At 38.3% G+C, this 22,068-nt stretch overlaps 1 protein-coding gene across 3 annotated transcripts in view; it reads left to right on the top strand.

The window, feature by feature from the left end:
* Positions 1-22,068, top strand: part of LOC145985415 (ATP-dependent DNA helicase Q5-like) — a 360,878-nt gene that overhangs the window by 310,206 nt on the left and 28,604 nt on the right. For 2 of the 3 annotated variants that reach the window (XM_083119414.1, XM_083119415.1), the window contains 4 exons: positions 15,406-15,541; positions 18,466-18,590; positions 19,993-20,157; positions 20,557-20,733. In XM_083119414.1, the coding sequence (XP_082975540.1) occupies positions 15,409-15,541; positions 18,466-18,590; positions 19,993-20,157; positions 20,557-20,733 (600 nt within the window). In that variant the 5' untranslated portion in view covers positions 15,406-15,408. Of the gene's footprint in view, positions 1-15,150; positions 15,288-15,405; positions 15,542-18,465; positions 18,591-19,992; positions 20,158-20,556; positions 20,734-22,068 lie in introns of those variants that run through there. The other variant, XM_083119413.1, reaches the window with a different exon arrangement.

The following is a 22,068-nucleotide window of genomic DNA, read 5'->3' as shown; positions in this document are numbered from 1 at the left end:
GAATGACTCACTCTCTCCCTTTTTTAAGTTTTGGCCTCGGTGTTCGGAATCTCATAAAAGCCCATGAATTCCTTAAAAATATCAAAATTTTTATTCACAGCTCGAATGCAGAATATTAATTGTCCACGGATGGATATGTCACAAGTTTCGTCAAACATAATATTAACGACTTTTAATATCTGCTACCACGGAACGCAAAACAGATCTCCCTAATATATGAATGATCTCGTTCTGAATGTCATGTGAGAGCCATTTGTACCCCCAACGTCCCATCCACTCTCCTAGTTCATGCACATCGTCTTTTGAAACTCTTTTTAGTAAAAATTTTAACAATACTCATAATTACAGTAATAAGTCATGTGTTTTGCTGTCTCTGGTCACAGCCCTCCCAAAGTTGATGGTTTAGCGGACTCAGCCCCCCAAAGTTGATGATCTAGATTCTAGAACATTTCAAATGTAAGTTAAGTTCATGTGGCACAATTCAGAGTAAACTTTACAAGAGAAGCAAAATTATTTGGGGAGCTTTGTCCCCACATCGTTAACATTGGGGGGGGGGGGGCTCGAGCCCCCCCAAGCCCCATGGAGTCGGCGCCTATGTCTCTCTCTCTCTCTCTCTCTCTCTCTTGTTCTTTACTTCGTCCCTTTCCTTTTCTATTAAGACGTCCATTTCCTTTTCTCTCATCCTTAATCTTTTCTGTCTCTCATTCCTTTCTTCAATTCGATCTCCTCTCTTTTCTCTTTCTTTCTCTCTCTCTCTCTCTCTCTCTCTCTCTTTCTGTGTGTGTGTGTGTGTGATAGAAAGAAAGAGGCAAATGAAAGATTGAAAAAAAAGAGAGAAGCAGAGAAATACTAGAAAGAAAGAGAAACAGGAGATAAGAAGGGGGAAAGCACAGGAAGGAAGAATGAAACATTTGAAGAAACAGAAAAATATAGATAAACAAAATGAAAAAAAACAGAGTAGAACGAGAGAGAGGAAGAGAAAGGCGGTGATAGAGATGATGAGAGAGAGAGAGGAGTAGAGATATTGATGGAAGCATAGGCGCCGATTTCTTCTGATATTTGGGGGACCCAAAGCTAATAAATGCATAAACATTTCTTTCCGTTTGCGAGAGGGGGGCGCAGTTTTTATTCAATGTTGAGGAACTAGGAGTAAACACACTTGAGGTAACCTTTGTAAAATTGTAATGACAGTTAACTATCTCTGAAAATACAAACATCGAACTTTTATTAGCTGGACAAAAATACTACATTTTGATTATGTGATTAATTAATTATACCTAGGTACAAGATGCTATTTTATATGTAACTTTTGATTGAGAATTTATCACATTCTGTTTATAATACGTATTCATTCCCACAATCTTTTAGTAGGATTTAATATCTTCACACACACACGGTCTCGGGTTCAATACCCAGTGGAGGCACATAGTGGTTCGGATCCCAATTTAAACTGTAGGTCCAGTCCCGATTAACCTATCTGTGCATAAAGTGGACTTAAAACAAATCCTAAAACTCAACTCAGAACTCAAGCACAGACACACACACACAAGCACACGTTTTATTTTTAAACGGGTTACGCATCGTAAAAATATATAATATTGCAACTTCCAACCACAGTACCGTGTTGATTGATTGTCTTTCAAAAGGTAGTGAACTATTAAATCTTGAGTATACTTCCTTCACAACAAATTATAAAGCTTAATAATTAATGTTAAAGTTATGTATAAACTACTATTAGCATGCAGTATTAATTTGAAATTATTAAGTGTCTAGCGCCTTTAACTATACTTATTCAAATAATGTTGAAAGTTACACATTGGGCCCCTTAAAGGGGGACAAACGTAAACTCAAGGGACCATGGCCCCTCCGCTCCCCGGTTTCGTCGCCCATGGATGGAAGGAGAAAGAAAACCAGAGGAAGGGAAATATAAACAGGAAGTAAATGAGAGGGAGGAGGGAGACAATCTTAGCAGTCCTGACAACCGAAGCAGAGCTCGCCTGATAATATTTCGTTCACCTTCTTCAAAATTGTCCATCTGGGAGAGGATGCAAGGTCGTATTAGGAGAGCGCCAAAATGACCATAAATTGTTCTTCGTAAATTTTGGAGTACTTGTGCAGAGAAATCACTGCCAACCCCAAAGAAACTGTTTGGCGACGCCACTGCTGACGCAATGCAAGACAATAACTTGTGATTCTCGAGGAGCAGAGGACGGATACCACTTTCCCCCCTGAGTAAACTTAGCAAAGAAAAAGGAAGAAGCAGAAGCGATTGTTTACCGAGCGTACAAAAGTCTTCTTTACTTAAAGGTCTGTTTGTTTCTCTCTCTCCGGTAAGGACTTCCACACGTGTGTGCGAGTTCGCGAAGCTGACGTAATTTTGTTTTTATGGCGCGTCTCCTCTCTTGTCACAATACGTGAAGCAGAATTTGTTGGAGTGGATGGAAAAATGACGTGTTCGAGTATCGATAGATCCGTGAGTATGAATCGTTCAACGTCATCTGAAACAAGAAGAAGGGGTGTAGCGAAACGCCTCTCGTAGAAGATTCATTAGTGTAATGCCTGCCTTCACAGTTCAGTTGTCCCTGCCCCCTTGGCGGAGTGGTTAGCACATCGCGCTACGACGCCAGCGGTCCCAGGTTCGAATCCCGGCCTGGGCATGACTCTTCCTTGCGAGTGTCCCTTCAATTTCATCATATCGTCAATCATCAGCTTCGCGATTAGCCAAAAGTGGCAGAAAAGTGAAGTAAAACGAACCAAATCGGTCAATCAAGTTTCAGAGTTGTGCGAGACATCGTACAAAAACAAATGAATATCTTGGCGCAGTGGTAACGCCATTGCATCGTAATCAAAGGGTTCCAGGTTCGATATCCGGTAGATGCCAAAAGTCAGGCTCGGATATTATTTAGTAGAATGAAGTATTATCCGCAAAAGAAATTAACTTGAAAAAGTCGTATGTTGAGAGAAATGCTTAATGTAAGTTATAACAGTGTCCTCCTCCGTAGCAGAGCGCGCTACAACGCCAGGGGTTCTGGGTTCGAGTCCCGGGTAAGGTATGGGTATTTGTGTTCGTCCAGTTGATAAGAAACAAAGAAAAATGTAAGAATTGAAAAGTGTAAAAGTGAGAAAAATAGTGAATGGTGGGGGATACCTCCGTGTATTTCCTTTAATTCTAAAAAGCGGGTTAAGGCGTTCACTCGTCTTGAGATCGTTCGCTGCGGGACGGCGTAGGTTCGAATCCGGCTCTGGTCGGAATTTATTCGGCCTACGTATAGGGCCGGTGGCAACCCACCATCGTGAGGAAATTTGGGAGCTTCGAATGAGTAAGCGTAATCCGGTCCTGGAAACCTACTATAACGGCTGGGGATACGTCGGGCTGACCCCCCCGACTATTCCAATACTGGCTGCAGATCTCCACGCTTTGAGGTGACGAAGGAAAGCGTGGGAGGGACCGGCAGTCGGTAGGTACGCCTAGTCCCTCCATGGGCTGTTGCGCAAAGGATTATGATTATAACAGTGGGTTAAGTAAAGTTGTTCATTATGTGTTTTGTTATTGTGTTTTATAATTAGGACCCATTTCTCCTCACTATGTTGTGTGTTTTTCGATAGATGTCAGTCAATCCCAGTAATATCGTTAGGGGTCAGGTTTTCCGATAGATGCGTGCCCGAGTAAGAGCTGCTCTGACATTAATCTTACAGGTATTCTTGTCCTATTTCACTCTCGTAATGCATCTTATTCAGTTCAACGCCGTTTCTGCATTGATTACCGCATTTTCTTTCACAATAATAATATTATATCAATATCCGATCGTGACTTTTGGCCCACCCTGTACAGTGATTCGGATTCCGATTTAAACTGTAGGTTCAGTCCCGATTAGCCTACAGTGGACTTAAACTTTGACTGAAAAATGAACACCTACTACTTCAATGAGCACTTACACCCCTTAGCAAACCTGTGCTCATATTTTTATATGACTGAAAGAGAATAGGTCTACATTCTCGGAAACTGAGAAAGTGTATATACGCACACGCGCCTGTAGCCACGAAAGTATTGCGAATATCTAGACAAGAGCAGAAGCAAGCCATTCACGTGAATGTTCTAGAAGGAATTTAAAGCAGATGCAATAATACAGCGATTGTTCGAAGGGAGAGGAAAATACGCAAACGGCTTTGCTGGTGTTGCCTAACCGAGCCTTAAATAAATTATCCCTGAGACGAGTCGAGTGGTGGTGTGGGAAGGTACACTCAAAATTGAAGTACAAACAGAGAAATAACGCTAAAGGATTCAGTACGAAGTGGTAGAACTGCGAAATGGAGTATGGCAAAGAAATGTAAAACACAGTGCAGTAACCGTGAAAAGGATCGATTGATTGATTTTGTGTTTTAAGTCCATTTTATGCACAGTAAGGCTAATCGGGACTGGACCTACAGTTTATAGTGGGATCCGAACCACTATGTGCCTCCACCGGGTATCGAACCAGGGACCCCTTGATTACAAGGCGACGACGCTACCACTGCGCCATCGGGGAATATAAATTACAACTGGAATAAGGTCGAAAATATTAAACGCGATATATAACATGCTGTTGTGTCTGCAAAATTGTGATGTAAGGGAAGTTTAGCGAGAATGGGCAATGGCAGATGAAGTAAATATAATCTAATCGACATCAAGAGGTAGACACGAATTGCTATACTCTGAGAACACCCTAGAACATCGTTTCTCAACCTATGGGACGTGACCCACTCCTGGGTTCCGAAGGGGCTTTTGGTGGGTCGCGAAGTCGCGCTCGAAAATGTATTTACTGTGTCTTAAAAACCTATTACATGTAAATTCAGATGAGAATTATTTGGGCACATTAGCTTATGTGGCTGACACATTTACCATACTGAATGAACTCAATCTATTCCTTCAAGATCAAACGATCACTGTGTTCCAAGATTACGACAAAGTCAAGGCATTCCAGAAAAAAATCAGTTTGTGGTCAGAGTATGTAAAAAAAATGTAATTTATCTGCCTTCCGGACCTTAGAATCTCTTCTATGTGACGATGACCTTTCCTTACCTACACTGTTAGAATTTACCGTAAAAATTACAATATTCTTCAATCAATCAGTCTTAGACCGTCATTTCTTCAGTCAACTTTTTACAGTGTAGTGAGTTATGCGATTCTGTATTATCTCATCTCTCTGCTCTCGGTAGCGAGATTAAAAATTACTTTCCAGAAAGTTGCAGCGAATTCAATTGTATTCGAGACCCATTCTCGTATTTTGAAAATTCAAACATGTCAGAAAAACTAAGAGAACAACTGTGTGGTATCAGTTGTGATTCTGGCATTAAAACTATTTTTTTTTTTTAGATTCAGACTTAACAAAGTTTTGGATATCTTTAAGAGGTGAGTAGCCTATCCTGAACATCTTTCGGATGAAGCATTAAAGTTGCTCATGCTATTCTCCACCTCATATTTGTGTGAAAAGGGATTTTCATCTCTGATTCAAATTAAAAGCAAGTACAGTAATAGACTTGACTCGCACTCATATGTACGAGTTAAGTTAACCACTATTGAACCCAACATACCCCAGCTTATGCGGAAAAGGCAGCCCCCAACCATTACATTAGTATGGTGAGTAATTTTATTTTTTTTGTTGTTTCCAATTTCAACATGTGTATTTAGTTAGATATTAGACTATAATAAATTCATCTCTTAAATTACATATTTACTTTTCTAGAATTAAGTATTTGTAATTTGTTTAAGCAAGTGTAAAAGAGGGCTTCTTAAGGTACTCGATGTTAGCAAAAATATGATTGTAAACTGGGTGCACACCCCTATACAAGTAATTCTCTGCCGGCGCATGTGCTTATGGGTCCCATGGAGTGTAATATCCTTCAAGGTGGGTCCCGGACTGAAAAAGGTTGAGAACTACTGCTCTAGAAAGTTCGTCAACTAACGACAGACATACAGAAACTGTGTGAATGATGATATTTACAAAGGCGCGTGACAAACAAGCAGAAAGAAGAATACCGAATGTAGCGTACAGTAAGATTGATTGAATTGGTGCTTTAAGTCCACTTTGTGCACAGAAAGGCTAATCAGGACTGGACCTACAGTTAATATTGGGATCCGCCAAACCATTCTGCCACCTGCCTTCAGCGGCTATCGAACCCGAGACCCCTTGTTTACAAGGCGACGATGTAACCTCTACGCCATCGGTGAGGCCCACGAACAGTAAGAATACAGATATAGGCTATTCATATTTGAGGAAATTAATGATCACCTCACCTTGGAATATACGTTTGTTACCTATTTGCATAATACAATTTGCCTACTTTGAATGAACATGCAAGCTACAGTATTGAAACTTGCTTGAAGTTTCTTTAAATTAGGCACACACAGGAGATGTACTCGTAGAATTTTTCATCGTGAAATGCAGGCTCGACCAGGACTCGAAAAATTGCTTGAAGTTGTTTTGTGTAATAAAATTACCCTGTCACCTACACAAGCTGAATGCTATTACTACTATGTGCGTACATGTATCCTTTTCTACTGAAATTAAACCTGTATGTTGCGGCAGACACAGAAAAAGGGACATGAAGGAACAGTGAGAGCCTTGTATACTTGCACTATCATCAGCTCTCTTCAGAGTATCGTCTGCCAAGATTGTGATCTTGCTTACCTCTTCTCCCTTGCTTGGATGTGAGAGCCATCTCTTAACGATTCTCGGAACTACAAGTATCACTGTTCATCCTTCGCTGTTGCCAAATTTAGCTTTTGTGAATATTTATCAAAACCTTTTTAGCGGATCATGTCGGAAGAAAAGTATGCAGTGTTGGACGAAGTTATAGCCCTGTTTTGTCTTGTAACAAGTACACACGCTTAAAAGAAAGAGGTAAGCTGTTTTCAGTGATTCAGTGAAAAACAGACAAATGACATAGGCAAAGCATAACTCAAAGTCTTAGTTTTCAGAAACAAATGGAATTGCAGCAGTTTCAGTGAAAGTGACACAACCTGCCTGCCCCGCAATTACCTATGTAATTATTCTGGTTATTTACATGATTCTACATTAGTCTTCATTGTTCGCTAATAATTTCCTCACGACTTGGGGGTGTGATTGTTCAAATTCAAGGAAGAGCCTGGTTTTTCAAACACGCTCCTCTCATCAGCAAACAGCACGCCCTTTGGGAAAATGGATGAAATTTCCCTGTCACGCATAACATCAAACATTTAGGAAATCCGGAGTAATAGTGGTATCAACCATGTCATCCCACGTTTAAGCACACCAATAATGGTTGGCCAGACAGTACTATAAGAAATATAATAAAACGTCTACAAGAAGTAAAGAAACCGTTACCTTGTAATGAAGGAATCATGGTTCGATTACCGGATCCACTGTATGTACGGGACTTAAAACATTGATTGATTTTCTTTAGTTTAATTCGCTTTTCTGCCACTTTTGGCTTATTGCGAAGACGAGGGTGAGTGATTGATGATGGGGCACTCACAAAGAACATCCATGAGCAGGTCGGGATTGGATCCCGCGAGACCCCTGGCGTTGTAGCGCCATAACCACTCCACCACGGAGGCCGGAAGGAATGTTTGTGCATCTACCTTACTCAATGAAAACTTGTGAAATTGGCCAAATGCCACATTTCATATAAAAAGTATTCTAAACGAAAAATATGTAACATGAATTTAAATTCATGCATATCGTTTTAACATTGTAATTCTTTGACATTTCTCATTTTTTCCTTGGCTTGGATTTTATTCTTTGTGCAGTTGATACATGAAGATACGTGTAACATTCCAAGAGGTAAAACATACATAAAAGTTGAGAAACGCTGCCGAAACGATAAACAAAGTGCTAAGAACTCGTTTTCAGTAGAAACGAATCTCAGGGAACGCTAGACTGTGTTTTTCTGTCTTGCATGGTCGGGAAAAACCCTCAAGATTGTCAATTTTCGATCTGGTTTGGCTGTTGAAGCGAAAACCACAGGACACGATGTTAGTGTGTGTTCAATGACTTCAGAGCTGGCACAAAGTTCTTTCTTGCTCGTTAAAAAGTTCTACATCATACAATTCTGCCACCAGGCTCGTTTTATCGTAAACAATCGATAAGAGAATGTTCGCATTAAAAAAAAAGTTACGTGGAACTGTACAGCAACATACCGAGAGCAGAGTGCTTGCCCGTGCACAATTTTAAACGCCAATTAATTACTGAAGCTTCTTCGAACTTGCAGAGAAAGTTGCCATGACGAGCAAGATCACACCAAAAGAGGAGAACACAAATAGACTAAGAACTTGGACAGGTTCACTTCTTCCATTTTTTCACAAGGGAATAAAAAAGAACGTTGGTTGATTGAAGGTGACATTTTACAAGTTACTCATCAAGATGGCTACTTGTACTGAAAGTAAAATCCGGTTTGCAAATAAATAAAGAAGGCCCACGAAGTCAAAAGGCGACAAAAGCGCTTGGTTCCTCGTGGGTGTTTGGCCTGCTCTTGTAAAACTCCAATGATGTAAGTCGCTTAAAATAAATCATGCCTGTCCTCTTTTTTCCCCCTACCTCCAGAACTCAACACAAATACAATGACGTCACGGGAGTTGGCCTAAGAGGTCTTGGTCAGGAATTCAACCCTCGTGCAGTTTTGCATGTGGATTTCCGTTTATTTCTTGTTGTCGAATTAACTTCGTAATTTTCTAAATAAATCCGTACTTCATTGGAGCACTACCTTCCCCTACGCTATACTGTTAGTAGAGTTGAGGCTTTATCATTTATGCTTACTTTATTTCTGAATTGTAAGCTAATTTAATCAGTAAACCAATTTAGAGTGGAGCAAAGAGTATAGATTTATTACCTTTCAACATTGTTACCAGTGACGGCGCCAGCCTGAAATAAGTGGAGGGGCTCAAGATTTCGGAGTCAAATTCTCGGGGTATTTACGTAAAACTTTTCTACGGTATATTTTTACCAGTGACAGTGCATTTTGTTCCATCACACACAAAAGTAGCCCTACTTTTAGGCATGGATATTTCATGTCAAGTAAAATGAAATAATTCTATTGCTGTCTCTTCCAAACGCAGTTTTGAGTGGAATAATATCACAGACTTACTAATTACTATTCAGTTCAAAATACGTCATAAAAGCTACGGATAAACGTGTAAATATAAACATAACACTATTTCTATGTAAAGACTTTGAGTACTTTTTTTTGTTGCTAAAATGAGAAAATGAACCACATCAAAAAATACGATAAGATACGTATATTTTCATGAGCAGCTACAACCTTGTTTAAGCCTTCCCGATGGCGCAGTGGTAGCGTCGTCGCCTTGTAAACAAGGTGTCCTGGGTTCGATACCCAGTGGAGGCACATAGTGGTTCGGATCCCACTTTCAACTGTAACCCCAGTCCCAATTAGCCTTACTGTGCATAAAGTGGACTTAAAACACCAAATCAAACAAACAACCTTGTTTAAATCCAAAGAATGTGCAACCTCTTTCTCAAAGAGAAAATAAATACAGCACTCAACCTCTCGTTACCAATTCGATTGCGAAGATAACACCTGATTTGCTGCAAACAGCCGTTGATAGGGATATGCACATTATAATAACACAAAGCTTGTAAAGTTTGTAAAAGGCAGTTTTTAATGTTTCAACATTTGCAAGGAGGTGCTGAAGGGTCTTTATTTTTAGTTCCTTTCTACATCATAGTGTGCCATAACTCTAAATTGTCCAAATGACAACAAAAGGAAGCGGCAAAAGATTGTAGCTTTTCGTGCTTTAGAAAAGTGGCACTAACTCCATAAAGTAGGCATAAAATAAACAACACCACTCTTGACTAGAAAATGTGTTAATGATATTATTTTATCTGCTGTCATTATGAAATATCTTACATTTTCTTGTTCAACGACTGAAATTCAGAACTTAGGGCTAAAAATGGGGAGGATACGAGAAATACCGTCAACATAGGAGGTGCCACTCTCAAGGAACAAACCTATTTTCATTACAAATTGACCTTCATCAGGAGACAAATGTATTGACATAAAAGCAATTAATAGAGTTGCAACACTTGCACTGAGCATTTTGATTAGTGAAAATAAGTGCTGAAGATTATAATTTTATTTCCGAATATATTATGAATAAATACTGAACAGAATTGGATCAAAGATTGTTTCTCTTGCACGGATACCACTATGACGGTACTGCAGAAATTATTTTCTAGCCTCACAAATGATAATTAATTAACATGTAGGACTAGGACTGCGAGCAATAAAATTGCCCAAGCATGCTGATTTTGGCACCATAGCAATCATTAGTTGATTGGATTTGTATTAAGGTCCGCAATATGCACAGAGAGCTACAGTATGGACGAGAGCTACAGTTTCTAGTGAAATCCGCTGGACCCTGTGGCTGAGTGGTTAGCACAGCGCGCTGCGACGCCAAGGGTCCCGGGTTCGAATCCCGCTCGGGCATGGTTGTTTGTGAATGTCCATTCATCATTTTATCACTCATCCCCATCTTCGCAAATTAGCCAAGAAGCTCAAAACGCGAAGTAAAATAAAATAAATCAAATCAAATCAAAAATCAAATCTAGTGAAATCCCAACCGAACCACTTAATGAGATGTTATACCTCAACCGAGGATGGAAGCCAGGACTCCTTCATATCAGGTTTATAGCTAGACTATAGGGGCTGGGAGCCCAATTTTAATGTTAGCATTTAAGAATCGGTTAGTTTATGTACTCTTTGATTCTCTATCATCGTATTTGTCCCTCTCGAATATTGCAGCGATAAGAATAGATATAACGACGAAACCAATGAGAGAACATCGCTAACACTCGTGCAATTGTCGGTACTCCAATGAGGAACTAGCAAACAGAAAATAAACATAACGCTTCTTTAGATTTTGAACGTCGTCCTACTTATTCATGTAAAATTCATTTGTCACACCTGCTAGACCTATTCAGAAACTGTATATGCCAAGAATCAAAGAACAATCTCACTGAATACGTTCATCTACCAGACATGACCAGATTTCGTAGCAAGTTTGGCGACTAGATTGGCCAATTACTTAGTATCAAATAAATTATCAGTGGCCACTGTTATCCAGGCATATCTGCAGCTGTTGTTCCCCTATTAAATTTTAAAACACATCATAAATAGGGCGATCTAACGAGCTAGAAAATGTATTTGAACATTGTACTTGCCCCAATGGAAGTTTTATAATGGAAAATGAAAACTTCTACTTTTTAAGTTTTCGATCGAAATTCATCTACCGTATTTAAAAAATCTAGGGGGCTACGGGGAGGCTGAGACCAGTTTTGGGGGCTTCTGCCCCCTAGCCCCCCTGTAGGTTACATACTCATAGTCACAGACGGTGTATTTTGGATTAGCTACGCATAAATAATTGCGTATGAAAGCAGAAGTATCCAATTTTACCAGACTTTTGGAATTTGTATTGGAAAAATGGTTATAGGTCTCGCACCACTGCTAATGTTTGTACTTCTTAGCAGTGATTTATATACCCACCCTCAACACCCCTCACAGTCCCCCCAAAATTTACTCAACACCCCTCTAAAATTTTTAACCAAGGCTCGACTCTTCTTATTGGTTCTCAACTTATCCTTACATCCCTCAATACAAACTTACACTAGTGTTCGGAAGTAACTAGCTGAGGCTGTAACATAATTAATTTATTGCAAGAGAAGTAAAGTTATCAACAGTTACATTTACAGTTAGATTGTGACACTTATATTTTTAACTTGAAAATTTGTAGCGTGGGCGAAGAGCTAATTTTACGTAGCAAGCCTGTTTCCAAGTATTTGTCTTCTGTGGATGCTGAAGTGGAAGGATTTTCGTGGAGTCATCTAAAGCAAGAAAAGCTACGCTTCATTGTATTTTAAATTTAGAATATCAACTCTTTATTGCAACTCGTCATTTGTAATTACACTTGAAGACTTCAGTGTTTTGTTCCATCTTTTTTTCTGTAATAATATCAATAGGTATATGAAGACTTATGGTATGTACAGTCACGAACACTTCTGGGTTATTACAATTCCATTGAAAGCTAATTACATCGTTATAAAACACGTATTAGTCTTCATATATTTACTTTATTGTAATTAGTGATCGTTGATTAGGTGTAATTTGTTTGCAAGAACATTTCCAGGTCTCTTCCCCTTCCCCCACCCCTCCACAGGTGGAAAATTCTGGATAAATCCTTGCATCTTGCAATCCAATGCTCACCCGTGTCCTTAAAAACATTGTAATTTTAAGATACGGAACAAAAATGTTTTAGACATGTTTAAGAGATAGTGCTTAAAACATTTAATAAATGTTTTAAATTATAAACATGTGTCTTTCAAAAGTACTTTGTTTTAGACATGCCAATCTTGGGGCTTTAGTACTGTGGGGCACGTCGAGTGTCTGAGTGCTCAGCGAGCAACGTGATCGCTGAGCTACTTAACGGCCAAATAAAGCCCGAATCACACGGAACTGGATTTCCAGTAGGAATGCCCTAGTTGGCGCTGGACTGGCTACCCATTTGCTAGTTTTCACCTTACACAATACTTGTTACCGTACTTGTCGATAGACTTTTGTTCCCATAAGACATTGCGCAGAGCAGCAATCTGTAAAGATGGACGAGCCATTTGAAAAATGTTGTAGGAGAATTACTGCGTTGTGCTTTTATTAAAAATTAAAAAAAGAAAAGTATGAACTAGAGATTGGCTCGAAAAAATATGGTAATCAATGCGTACCGAACAAGCTTTTTGATGAACTCGGATAGCCTGTGCATATTCATACATGAGATTCGCAGGATTCATTCACACACACACACACACAAAAAAGTCAAATATTTAATACACTTGTAATAATAAGGATTTTCATTTTCAGCTAATCATATGTGTCACGTACACATCTCATCGCTTTGCATAAATACCTAAATATTAATGAACTGAACACGAATGTACTGCACGTAATCTCTTTTACTTTTTCTTTATCGAGAAACGGAGAAACGAACAAAAACAGCCAGCACTCGGAAACCACAGACAAGAAACTCTCCTTTGGTAACCCACAGGTTATCTTCACATGGCCAAACTTTGCTCTGATTGGCTGTTCCACATAGAATCCAGTCGAGGAAAGCCAGTAGCAATGGACCATATTAGTGTGACGTCATGGGTCCAAACAACACGTGAGGCTGCTGGTTTCCGATCATCTATAGTGGCAGCGTGACCACTTGAGTTCGGGGAGCTCCGGCCCTGCTTCGGCTGTGGTGCTCGGAACTGGAATATCTAGATCTTGTATAAAAATGCATTATTTTCTTACAATCCCATTCTCTTTGTTCACTTGCTCGCTAAGCGAATTTGAACCTTGCTCGCCACAAAATATCATTTCTAGTCTGTGGATATTGCTTTATGTTTCGATATCGTGAGGCAAAGATGAACAAAAGGAAAATTGATTGATTGGCTTTATTTTATTTCGCTTCTTGGGTCACTTTTGGCTAATTTGCGAAGATGGGGATGAGTATGAGTGATGATACAATGAAATTGATGAATGGACACTCACAAACATCCATGCCCAGGATAGGATTCGAACCCGGGACCCCTGGTGTCGTAGCGCGATGTACAGTGGGATCCATGAGTATTACCCTGCAAATTGTCCATGACTATTTTCATTGATTTTTCTCTTACATCCTATGTGTTTTTAAGCTATGGATTTTTTTTATGTATGCTGGTTCAGAAATTGTAACCAGCTTGTTTTGAGTTTTCTTTTAATTCTTAAAGCTCTTATTGGATCAAATAAGATGTACGAACATGGTGATGGACAATTTGCACGGTGATACTCATGGATCCCACTGTACTAAACACTCCGCCACGGGGGCCGGCTAAAAGGAAAATTGTGTGAAGATGGCGTCTAATGAAGAAGTGCATTTATATATAGCGTAATTACAGAGGAAGTTCAAGTGACAGAAGGTAATATCATTTTCAACTTTTTGTAATTTGTATTTTTAAAAAGACCGAGTCTGTTGCCACGCACATGTCAGCAGTAAGAATAAGCGTCAAAGTTGCTCCTGCCACGTAATTCGTCTGCTAAGAGGATGTTACAAATCTTAAGAACAGATTAACACGACAGAAATGCAAGTTTATGATTAGTGGGAATGAATGTACAGGTAATTTAGAACTTTTTTCTTTAGAAAGCATTTAACGATATTATTTTAATTCTAACAGAACCTAACCTAACTACGAGAGTATTTAGGTTTATTATTAGAAGAATGCTAAGGGACCTAATCGTAAAACATTTTTGTGAAAGTAATCGCTACAACTTCACAGTATGTGTTACAGACGTAATTGCATATATAGCATGATGAAATCACGATAAGACAAAGACCGAGTCTGCTGCCACGCGCATCTTTTTTGAGGTTCCAGCAGAAAAAGAACGTGGCAGCAGACACTGCCTTTTAAAAAATGAAAGTGTTGTTGATTCCAAATATATAGATGTGCAAGTGTGTTAAAAATAAAATTTCCACAGTTTTGTCTAGGGGAGTGCGGGATCTCGAAAAGTCGGTACTGTGATCGAAAAAAAAAAAGTCCCGATCCCGACTTCGGGAAATTATTTCCGAGCTTTTCGGGATCCCGAACTGTCGGATTAAGGGGACAACGGTGGAGGATCCTAGATTTCCACAGCATCAGGAAATTTTGAACTTTCCCCGTCCCGCAAATTTCCCGACTTAATCGGATAATAGCCATTTTTTTTCCAAGCAGAACTTCCAGATTTAAAAAATTTCCTGTCCCATACACCCCTACATTTGTCCACATCAACTATTTCCATAATTAACACAGATTACACTGATATGAGCTCGTATATTCGTTCAATGAGCAGTCAGCACACACCGTTAAGATCTATCTGATTTTGATCAATGAGCAAACAGCGTCAAGTAAATGATCTGTCTGCTCAATGAGCGAAAATCTTGCTGAACGAGCGTCGCTCAGATACTTGACGGGCCCCTGACTTCCTACCGGCCCTGCACAAAAACGTCGCACTTTTTTTTTGGGGGGGGGGGGATGGGCAGTGTTTCAATCATACACAGGTTTAGTAACTTTCCACTTTTTATATGTTGGCAACAGTGATTAAAGATGCAGGACGTTTCTATTTTCACGGAAATTTAACACCAGACAAGACCACTTGAAGGAAACTCTGTTGGAGTGCAATGTAAAATTTGTAAAGCATGAAACTTTTTTTTTTTTAATGTGTTCAATCAGTGCTCCAGCAGTGACATGAATAGTTTTACGATTATAGATGTTTGTACTCCTTTTTTCTTTGACTTTAGTAACATCGGTCCAAGAATATATCTCCTAAAGCGATAATTTTTATTTATTCAGTCTGAGTAGTGAATAACGTTTTGTTTGTTTTTCTTAGGGGATGAGTATGTCGGATACATTGTGTAATGGCATGATCGAAGAGAATGAACTTGTTACCAATCTTTACAAATATTTTCGACACAAAGCTTTCAAAAGTGAGCAACAAAGGAAAGCCGTTGAAAAAGTCATTGAAGGTAAATAATGGAACTTAAGTACACATATTTGTAGTTGTATATTGTTGATCACGAAATGGTCCACTGTTTTTCCACACTGATAACAGACTGTTTTAAATAAAAACAAAACTTTTTTTTTCATGTGTTATGCCTAGACAACGAGTGTGATGTAAAATTAGGTGAACAGTGCCTCTCCAATGTTTTAGGGATAACGCTGTCCCCCTGTAATCAAGGGTGCCAAATTCAATCCGGTGGAACCACATCTACTCTTCCCCATCTCTAAGCAGGCGAAGGAAAACAAGTATCCGTGCAAGTATTAACGCGAGATGGCTTACCAATGAACACGTGAGAGGGGGTGGGATTGTGTGGAGGGGAAAATCAACTACTGTTATCAGACTTCCCAGCAGCGTGTACTTCACTGCCCACTCGATTTCCCCCACTTCTCTGCTGCTATGTGTGGCCTTGCTCCAGACATGTCTGAGGCAGAGTGTAGTTGTTTGGATCCCACTGTAAAGTGATCTAATCCCTACCAGCTTAAATGTGCATAAAGTGAACTTGAACGAAATTTTACACTATGTGAATAAGCCTCTTACCATGTTCAAAAGTTTCTGTGAAAAAGAAGGTCTGTAAAATGTAATTTTGCATGACAAGTGGAAAAGAGTTACATTGAGGAGGTGACATATTCAAAGGAGAGTGTCATAAATAGATACTTCTATGAAGTACTACATGGTATGAGAACTGGGTGTGTTTAGAATAATGAACTTAACCTAACGTGATCACAGTTATCTGATTGCTTTCTGGCATTCATTAAGTACATGCATACATTATGTAGATACTGAAGGTGTTTACTGATTATTTGGTCTTTTGATTACCTGTTTCCGATCGGCCGAACACCTCTCACTCGTTTATTTAATCACTTTTTACATTCATACTTACCTATTGCGCATTGTGAGATTCTTGAAGGTGTGATTTTGCTTTTCTGACTAAAATAATGTCAATAACAGTAATTATTGTTCGTCCTTTTTTTTTTTGCTTGCTTAAGACACAATATGGCGGGTACAGCTTCAGTAGAGTCGATGATCAGTGGGTTTACAGTGTTTCCAACCTGCTTAACCAAAAAATGCCCCACGAACCATTCACGGATAGCCCCAAAAACCATTCCCGGATAGCCCCACAAACCATTCACAGTAAGGTTAGGTTAAGCAAACATAGTTAAAATTTGGGGTCTTAGTAATATCTGGAATGTATATTTCGTTTTTTCATCTTGCAAAACACCGCGTCGTTGGAAACACTGACAGGGGGTTACATCATGAACATTCGGTTCACGTTGAGCAAGCAAGGAACAGCAACGGCAATTGTGCGTCAGAGTGATATTTTTCGTGAAAAACACATGATTTTCCGCTCCAGCAGATTCTACGATGACAGAAAATACTTCCACGAAGTATCCAAATGCTAACAGAACTCATTCCCGTAAGTACTTTCTTGTGTAAAAATGAAGAAATCCGTTATTCCGATCGGAAACTGTTACCGTCTTTTTATGTGTGTGTGTGTGTAAGTTTCGTATGTTTCCCAGTAAGTGGCAATTTTTTGGACTAGGTTGTTGCCTCAGATATGAAATATAATGGCATCTATGTAGCCCTTCATGCATGTTACAAAGTGATGTGTCCACTTTATTGATGTTTTTTCTATAAATAGCACAAATATTTCCATCACATTCAAATTTTCCATGTGAAAAAAAAACAACTTCTTAATTTTAAATCTACATTTATGAGAGTAGGATAGGCAGGTCAGGTTTGGTGTTCTTAGCACTGTAGGGTACATGTTCGATCTAGCACAAACAGATTTCTTCATTTTTACAGGAGAAAGTACTTACCAAATTGAGTTTCTATAGATTGTTTATAGGTCGTGGATATATTTTTTTCCATTGTGCAATCTATTTTACTGCAAATTCATGTGTGTAGTATCTTTCCGACGCACAATTTCCGTTGATGGTATTAGCTTTCTTTACGTGAACCGAATGTTGCACCTGTCAGTGTTTCCAACCACACCATTGTTTGCAAGAAGATGAAAAAATGAAATACGACCCCAAATTGTAACTATATTTGCTTAACCTAATTCAATCTAACCTAACCTTCCGTGAATGGTTTCTGGGGCTATGTGTGAATGGTTTTTGGGGCTATGCGTGAATGGTTTGTGGGGCATTTTTTGGTTAAGAAGGTTGGAAACACTGCATACCCACTCATGATCCATGACGCGTCAAGCTGTGCCCGCCATATTGTGTCTTACCGAAGCGAAATAAGTAAGAACAATAAATGCTCTTAATGTGAAAAATTGAAGTTATTTTCTTGACAAAAGCAAAATAACACCTGAAAGAATCTTTCGCAATGCATAATCTGTAAGTACAAATGTAAGAAATGACGAAATAAAGAGTCAACGGTGTTTGTGCGAAGGAACATTTAATCATTGTAGTTATGCTCCTGTGTGCATACAATGTTACTGATAATACCTTTTTGAGAAAGTTAGGCTTGCCTTATTATTTGCACACTTTCCTTTCTCTTCTGCACGTGTATACAACATTTTCCAGGTGAAAAATATTCCAAACAGCAGAAATTGAAAAGCATTGTCACTTGTCCAACTTTTTTTTTCACAAATACATATGTTCCGCAATTTTCAAGCATGCCATGAAACTTCACACTCAATTCTAAGTATTCTAAACACTTTCCTTATTCTTTTGTACAATTTGTGATAATCATAGAATGATATAACAATTAAAATGCATGGACATGTGCATTCACAACAACAGGGTCACATTGAACATGTTGTGTAACCACAAAACTGCTATGTATGGTGACTTTTGAATCACCCTGTATATTCAGCAATCAATGGAAATGTATGGCTGTATTGCAATATGTAATGAAGATATTGACAGTTTCTTTTCTCTTCAGGTAAACAAGATGTTTTTGTCTCAATGCCTACAGGATCTGGAAAATCATTATGCTACCAGTTGCCTGCAGTTCTCAAAGAAGGAAAGGTGGCCATTGTAGTGTCACCTTTGTTAGCACTTATAAAGGTTAGTTTTTTAATCTTGAACAGATAGTGATACCACAGTTCTACATCCTGTTACCAGTAGCTACATTCCATCCAAATCCATCCACTGATCAGTCCTTGTATAGCTATAGAGAAATGTATTCCCAATCAGTGGAGGAAAAAACATGTAGGCATCAACAGTGAAATACATAGGGAGGTACTTTAGTATACGGACTACCTCCAATTAGTATGCTATACGTACTCAACCTAACCTAGCCTTCATATCTAATAAGTTAGGTTAGGTTCCTGTGGCATACTAATTAGATATGAAGGTTAGGTTAGGTTGAGTACGTATAGCATACTAATTGGAGGTAGTCCGTATAATACTAAAGTACCCATAGGGACATACATGAGTCAGAATTAAAAATAAATAAATGTTTCCAGATTTTCAGTTACACATTCACAAATGACGAGATACTGCATGAAAAATGTATGCTATGGTTTACTTCAATTGGTCGAGAAGATATGTAATAAAATGCCTTGTAGCCTCCAAGTCATCGTCTTGTAATCAAGGTGTCCCAGGTTCGATACCTGATGGAGGCATTGGTTCAGATCTCACTTTAAACTGTAGGTCCAGTTCAGATTAGCCTATTTGTGCACAAAGTGGGCTTAAAAACTCAAACTCAAAGTGCCTTGTACAGTAATGGACACATCTGGGTTGTAATGATTCCGTTGACTTCAATGAATTTGTTACAACCCAGAAGTGTCCGTGATTCTACAATACAACTCACCATGGAAATTGAAATAATTTTACTAGAGGACATGGTAAAGAACTTTTTTTTCTGTAAAACTAGTGGTGTATGTATACATCTGTACACATGGAATTCTTTGGTAATGCCACAGAGAAAGTATTATGTGGATTAATATAATATTTTTGTGACATATTCTAATTTAAGAGAAAGTGCAATTTTGTGGAGTGGCAGTGAATGTGATCATCTCCTCTTAATCATTCTGTTGGTAATGCAATTTGTGAAATTACTAATACTTCTTTTCATTATTTTTTTTTTTCCTGAGGGCCTCCCCGATGGCATAATAGTAATGCTGCTAACTTGTAATCAAGAGCGTAAGGTCCAATCCCTTTGTTTCGTAGTGGTTTGGATCCCATGTTATTTTGCAGATCCAGTCCAAAGTATCCTGTCTGAGCATAAAGTGAACTTGAAGCAAAATGTTTGACATTTTTTTATGAATTCATTTTGTTTTGCTTTTGTTAGAACATTTTATAAGTATTAGTCATGCAATATGCATCTTATGTGTTCTATCAGCAATGGACTAATTTGTTTTCGTATTGTTGTTTGTTTTTTTCACCAGGGAGATCTGCCAAATGTTTAGATTTAAGTTTTCCTATTCCCTAATGAAAATACAAACAAATTCTTTTTTTTCCTCAGGATCAAATGGAACACCTAAGCAAGTTGGGTATAACTGCAGAATCCATAAATTCCAAGATGAGTTCAGAGGATAGGAAGAGAGTTTTGAATGATCTGAACTGCATGCAGATGAATACTAAGTTGCTGTACATAACACCCGAACAGGCTGCTAGTACATCTTTTCAGGTGAGAAACATGGGTTGACGAATTGAACACTCATATTGTTTAATATGAAGGAATTTGGATGTGGAAGAAAATTCTTCCAAGATTCATTTGACTTACAACATTTGGAGATGCATTTTCAAGGTGTATACCAACCAGGATATTGTTGATTTTCAGGAATTATATATGTTTCAGCATGAATTTTGTTCAAGAACATAAGAAATTGAATGTACTAAGTGTTCATTTCTTAATAAGTGAAAAAGCTAGAATGTCAGTACGGGAAAAACATAACGCAGCTCTAACATGGTAGTTCCTGGGTTATACAGAAGAGTTGATCACCCTATATGACACTGTTGCAGAGTCTAATTATCCTGAAAATTATGCAAGAAAATAATGTTGCTTTTTCTATTTATTGCTTTTCAGTCAATTGCTGATAGATTGGACAGATACAAGAAGATCTCTTACTTTGTTGTTGATGAAGCACACTGTGTGAGTGAGTGGGGTCATGACTTCAGACCAGATTTTCTTCAGCTTGGAGTGTTGAGGAAAAAGTTTCCAAAAATTCCATGGATTGCACTTACAGCTACTGCAAGTGTGGAGGTAAGCATGTAAAGATGTTATTTCTTAGAATCATACCTCTCCCCCCCTTTTGAGTGCTGAAGATGTACTTGTTTCTTTACACATGAAGTAAGATGTAAATGTGCCATTATTTTTATATGTGTTTGTTAATATTTTATACCTTGTAACCGACAGGAAATCTTCATTTATGAACCTAACTATGTGCATTGGTGTTGACTTTCATTACTACATTTCTATGCTACGAATGAGTAGGCCCTGGCCCTCATGGCACCACAGGTTGTTATTAAGAATAAAGAATGTAAGTAAGTAGTTTCCACACATATTTTCTTAAAACACAATGTTTCCAATGTTTCAAACCATCTTACTCAGGACAGATAAACAAGGATGATGAATCTGATGTTTGGATGGGCACAATTTGCTTTTGATTATTTTTTTTTTTTTTGCTTTCCTTCACCTTTTCCTGCTATTTTTTCTTCTGTTATATTTTTGTTTTAATTAGCTACGTATTCAAATTCGTTACATTCTTATAAGAGTTGATTCTGACCACTATTTACCTGAAGTTCTGACATTCCTGCAGATTGCAAATTGGGTTTAATTTTCTGGTTTATCGTAATGTGTTGTAACATTCTATCTCTTAATTAGGGGCAGATGTGTGTGCACTAATAAGTCAAAATATGCATTAAAAAACATGTAGGTACAGTTATTGAAACAAAGGTATTGTGATTCGTTGTAATGTATAATAATTACCAGTAATGCTAGAAACCTATTTTTTTTTAGTTACACTTAAGAAAATGTGTTCTTATGTAATTTGAATATTCATTAATTTGTTTGGATACCACACCAAAACTGTAATATGATAGCCACATGATCATCCATCACTGATAAACAAATTGTTGGCTTCTATCCACTGTTTAAGAAGTGCTTTATTTCTCCATTTTGGTAAATTTCTAACTCGATCACTTCTGTAAGGCACTAACGCAGAGATTTATGAGGATGCTGTATTAACAGCCAATCAACGAATAATGTGCAGTCCTGTTGCTACTGCTGGTACATGGAAGTTTACATTTTGTTTAGACATCACTCATTGGTGGGGAGATGGTTTTCCCGAGAATACACAAGAAGAATACATACAGTACTTTTGAGTTTTGGAATGCCCTTTACCCAAGTAATGCCCACAGACAGGTGACATGTTATTTTAAGTGCCGGCACAAAGAATGTTTGCATGAAAATTACTCATAATGTATGCAGTTATGTGCATGTTAAGCTAAAATATGCACAAACATTTCAACTATGCATTTATGCCAAATTCCACCCCCTTACTCACAAGGGAACTTAAAAATATTATAAATGAAAAGT

This window comes from Lepisma saccharinum, chromosome 3, assembly GCF_977018435.1.
Source record: "Lepisma saccharinum chromosome 3, izLepSacc3.1, whole genome shotgun sequence".
NCBI lineage: Eukaryota > Metazoa > Arthropoda > Insecta > Zygentoma > Lepismatidae > Lepisma > Lepisma saccharinum.
This window is presented reverse-complemented; position numbering and strand designations above follow the sequence as displayed.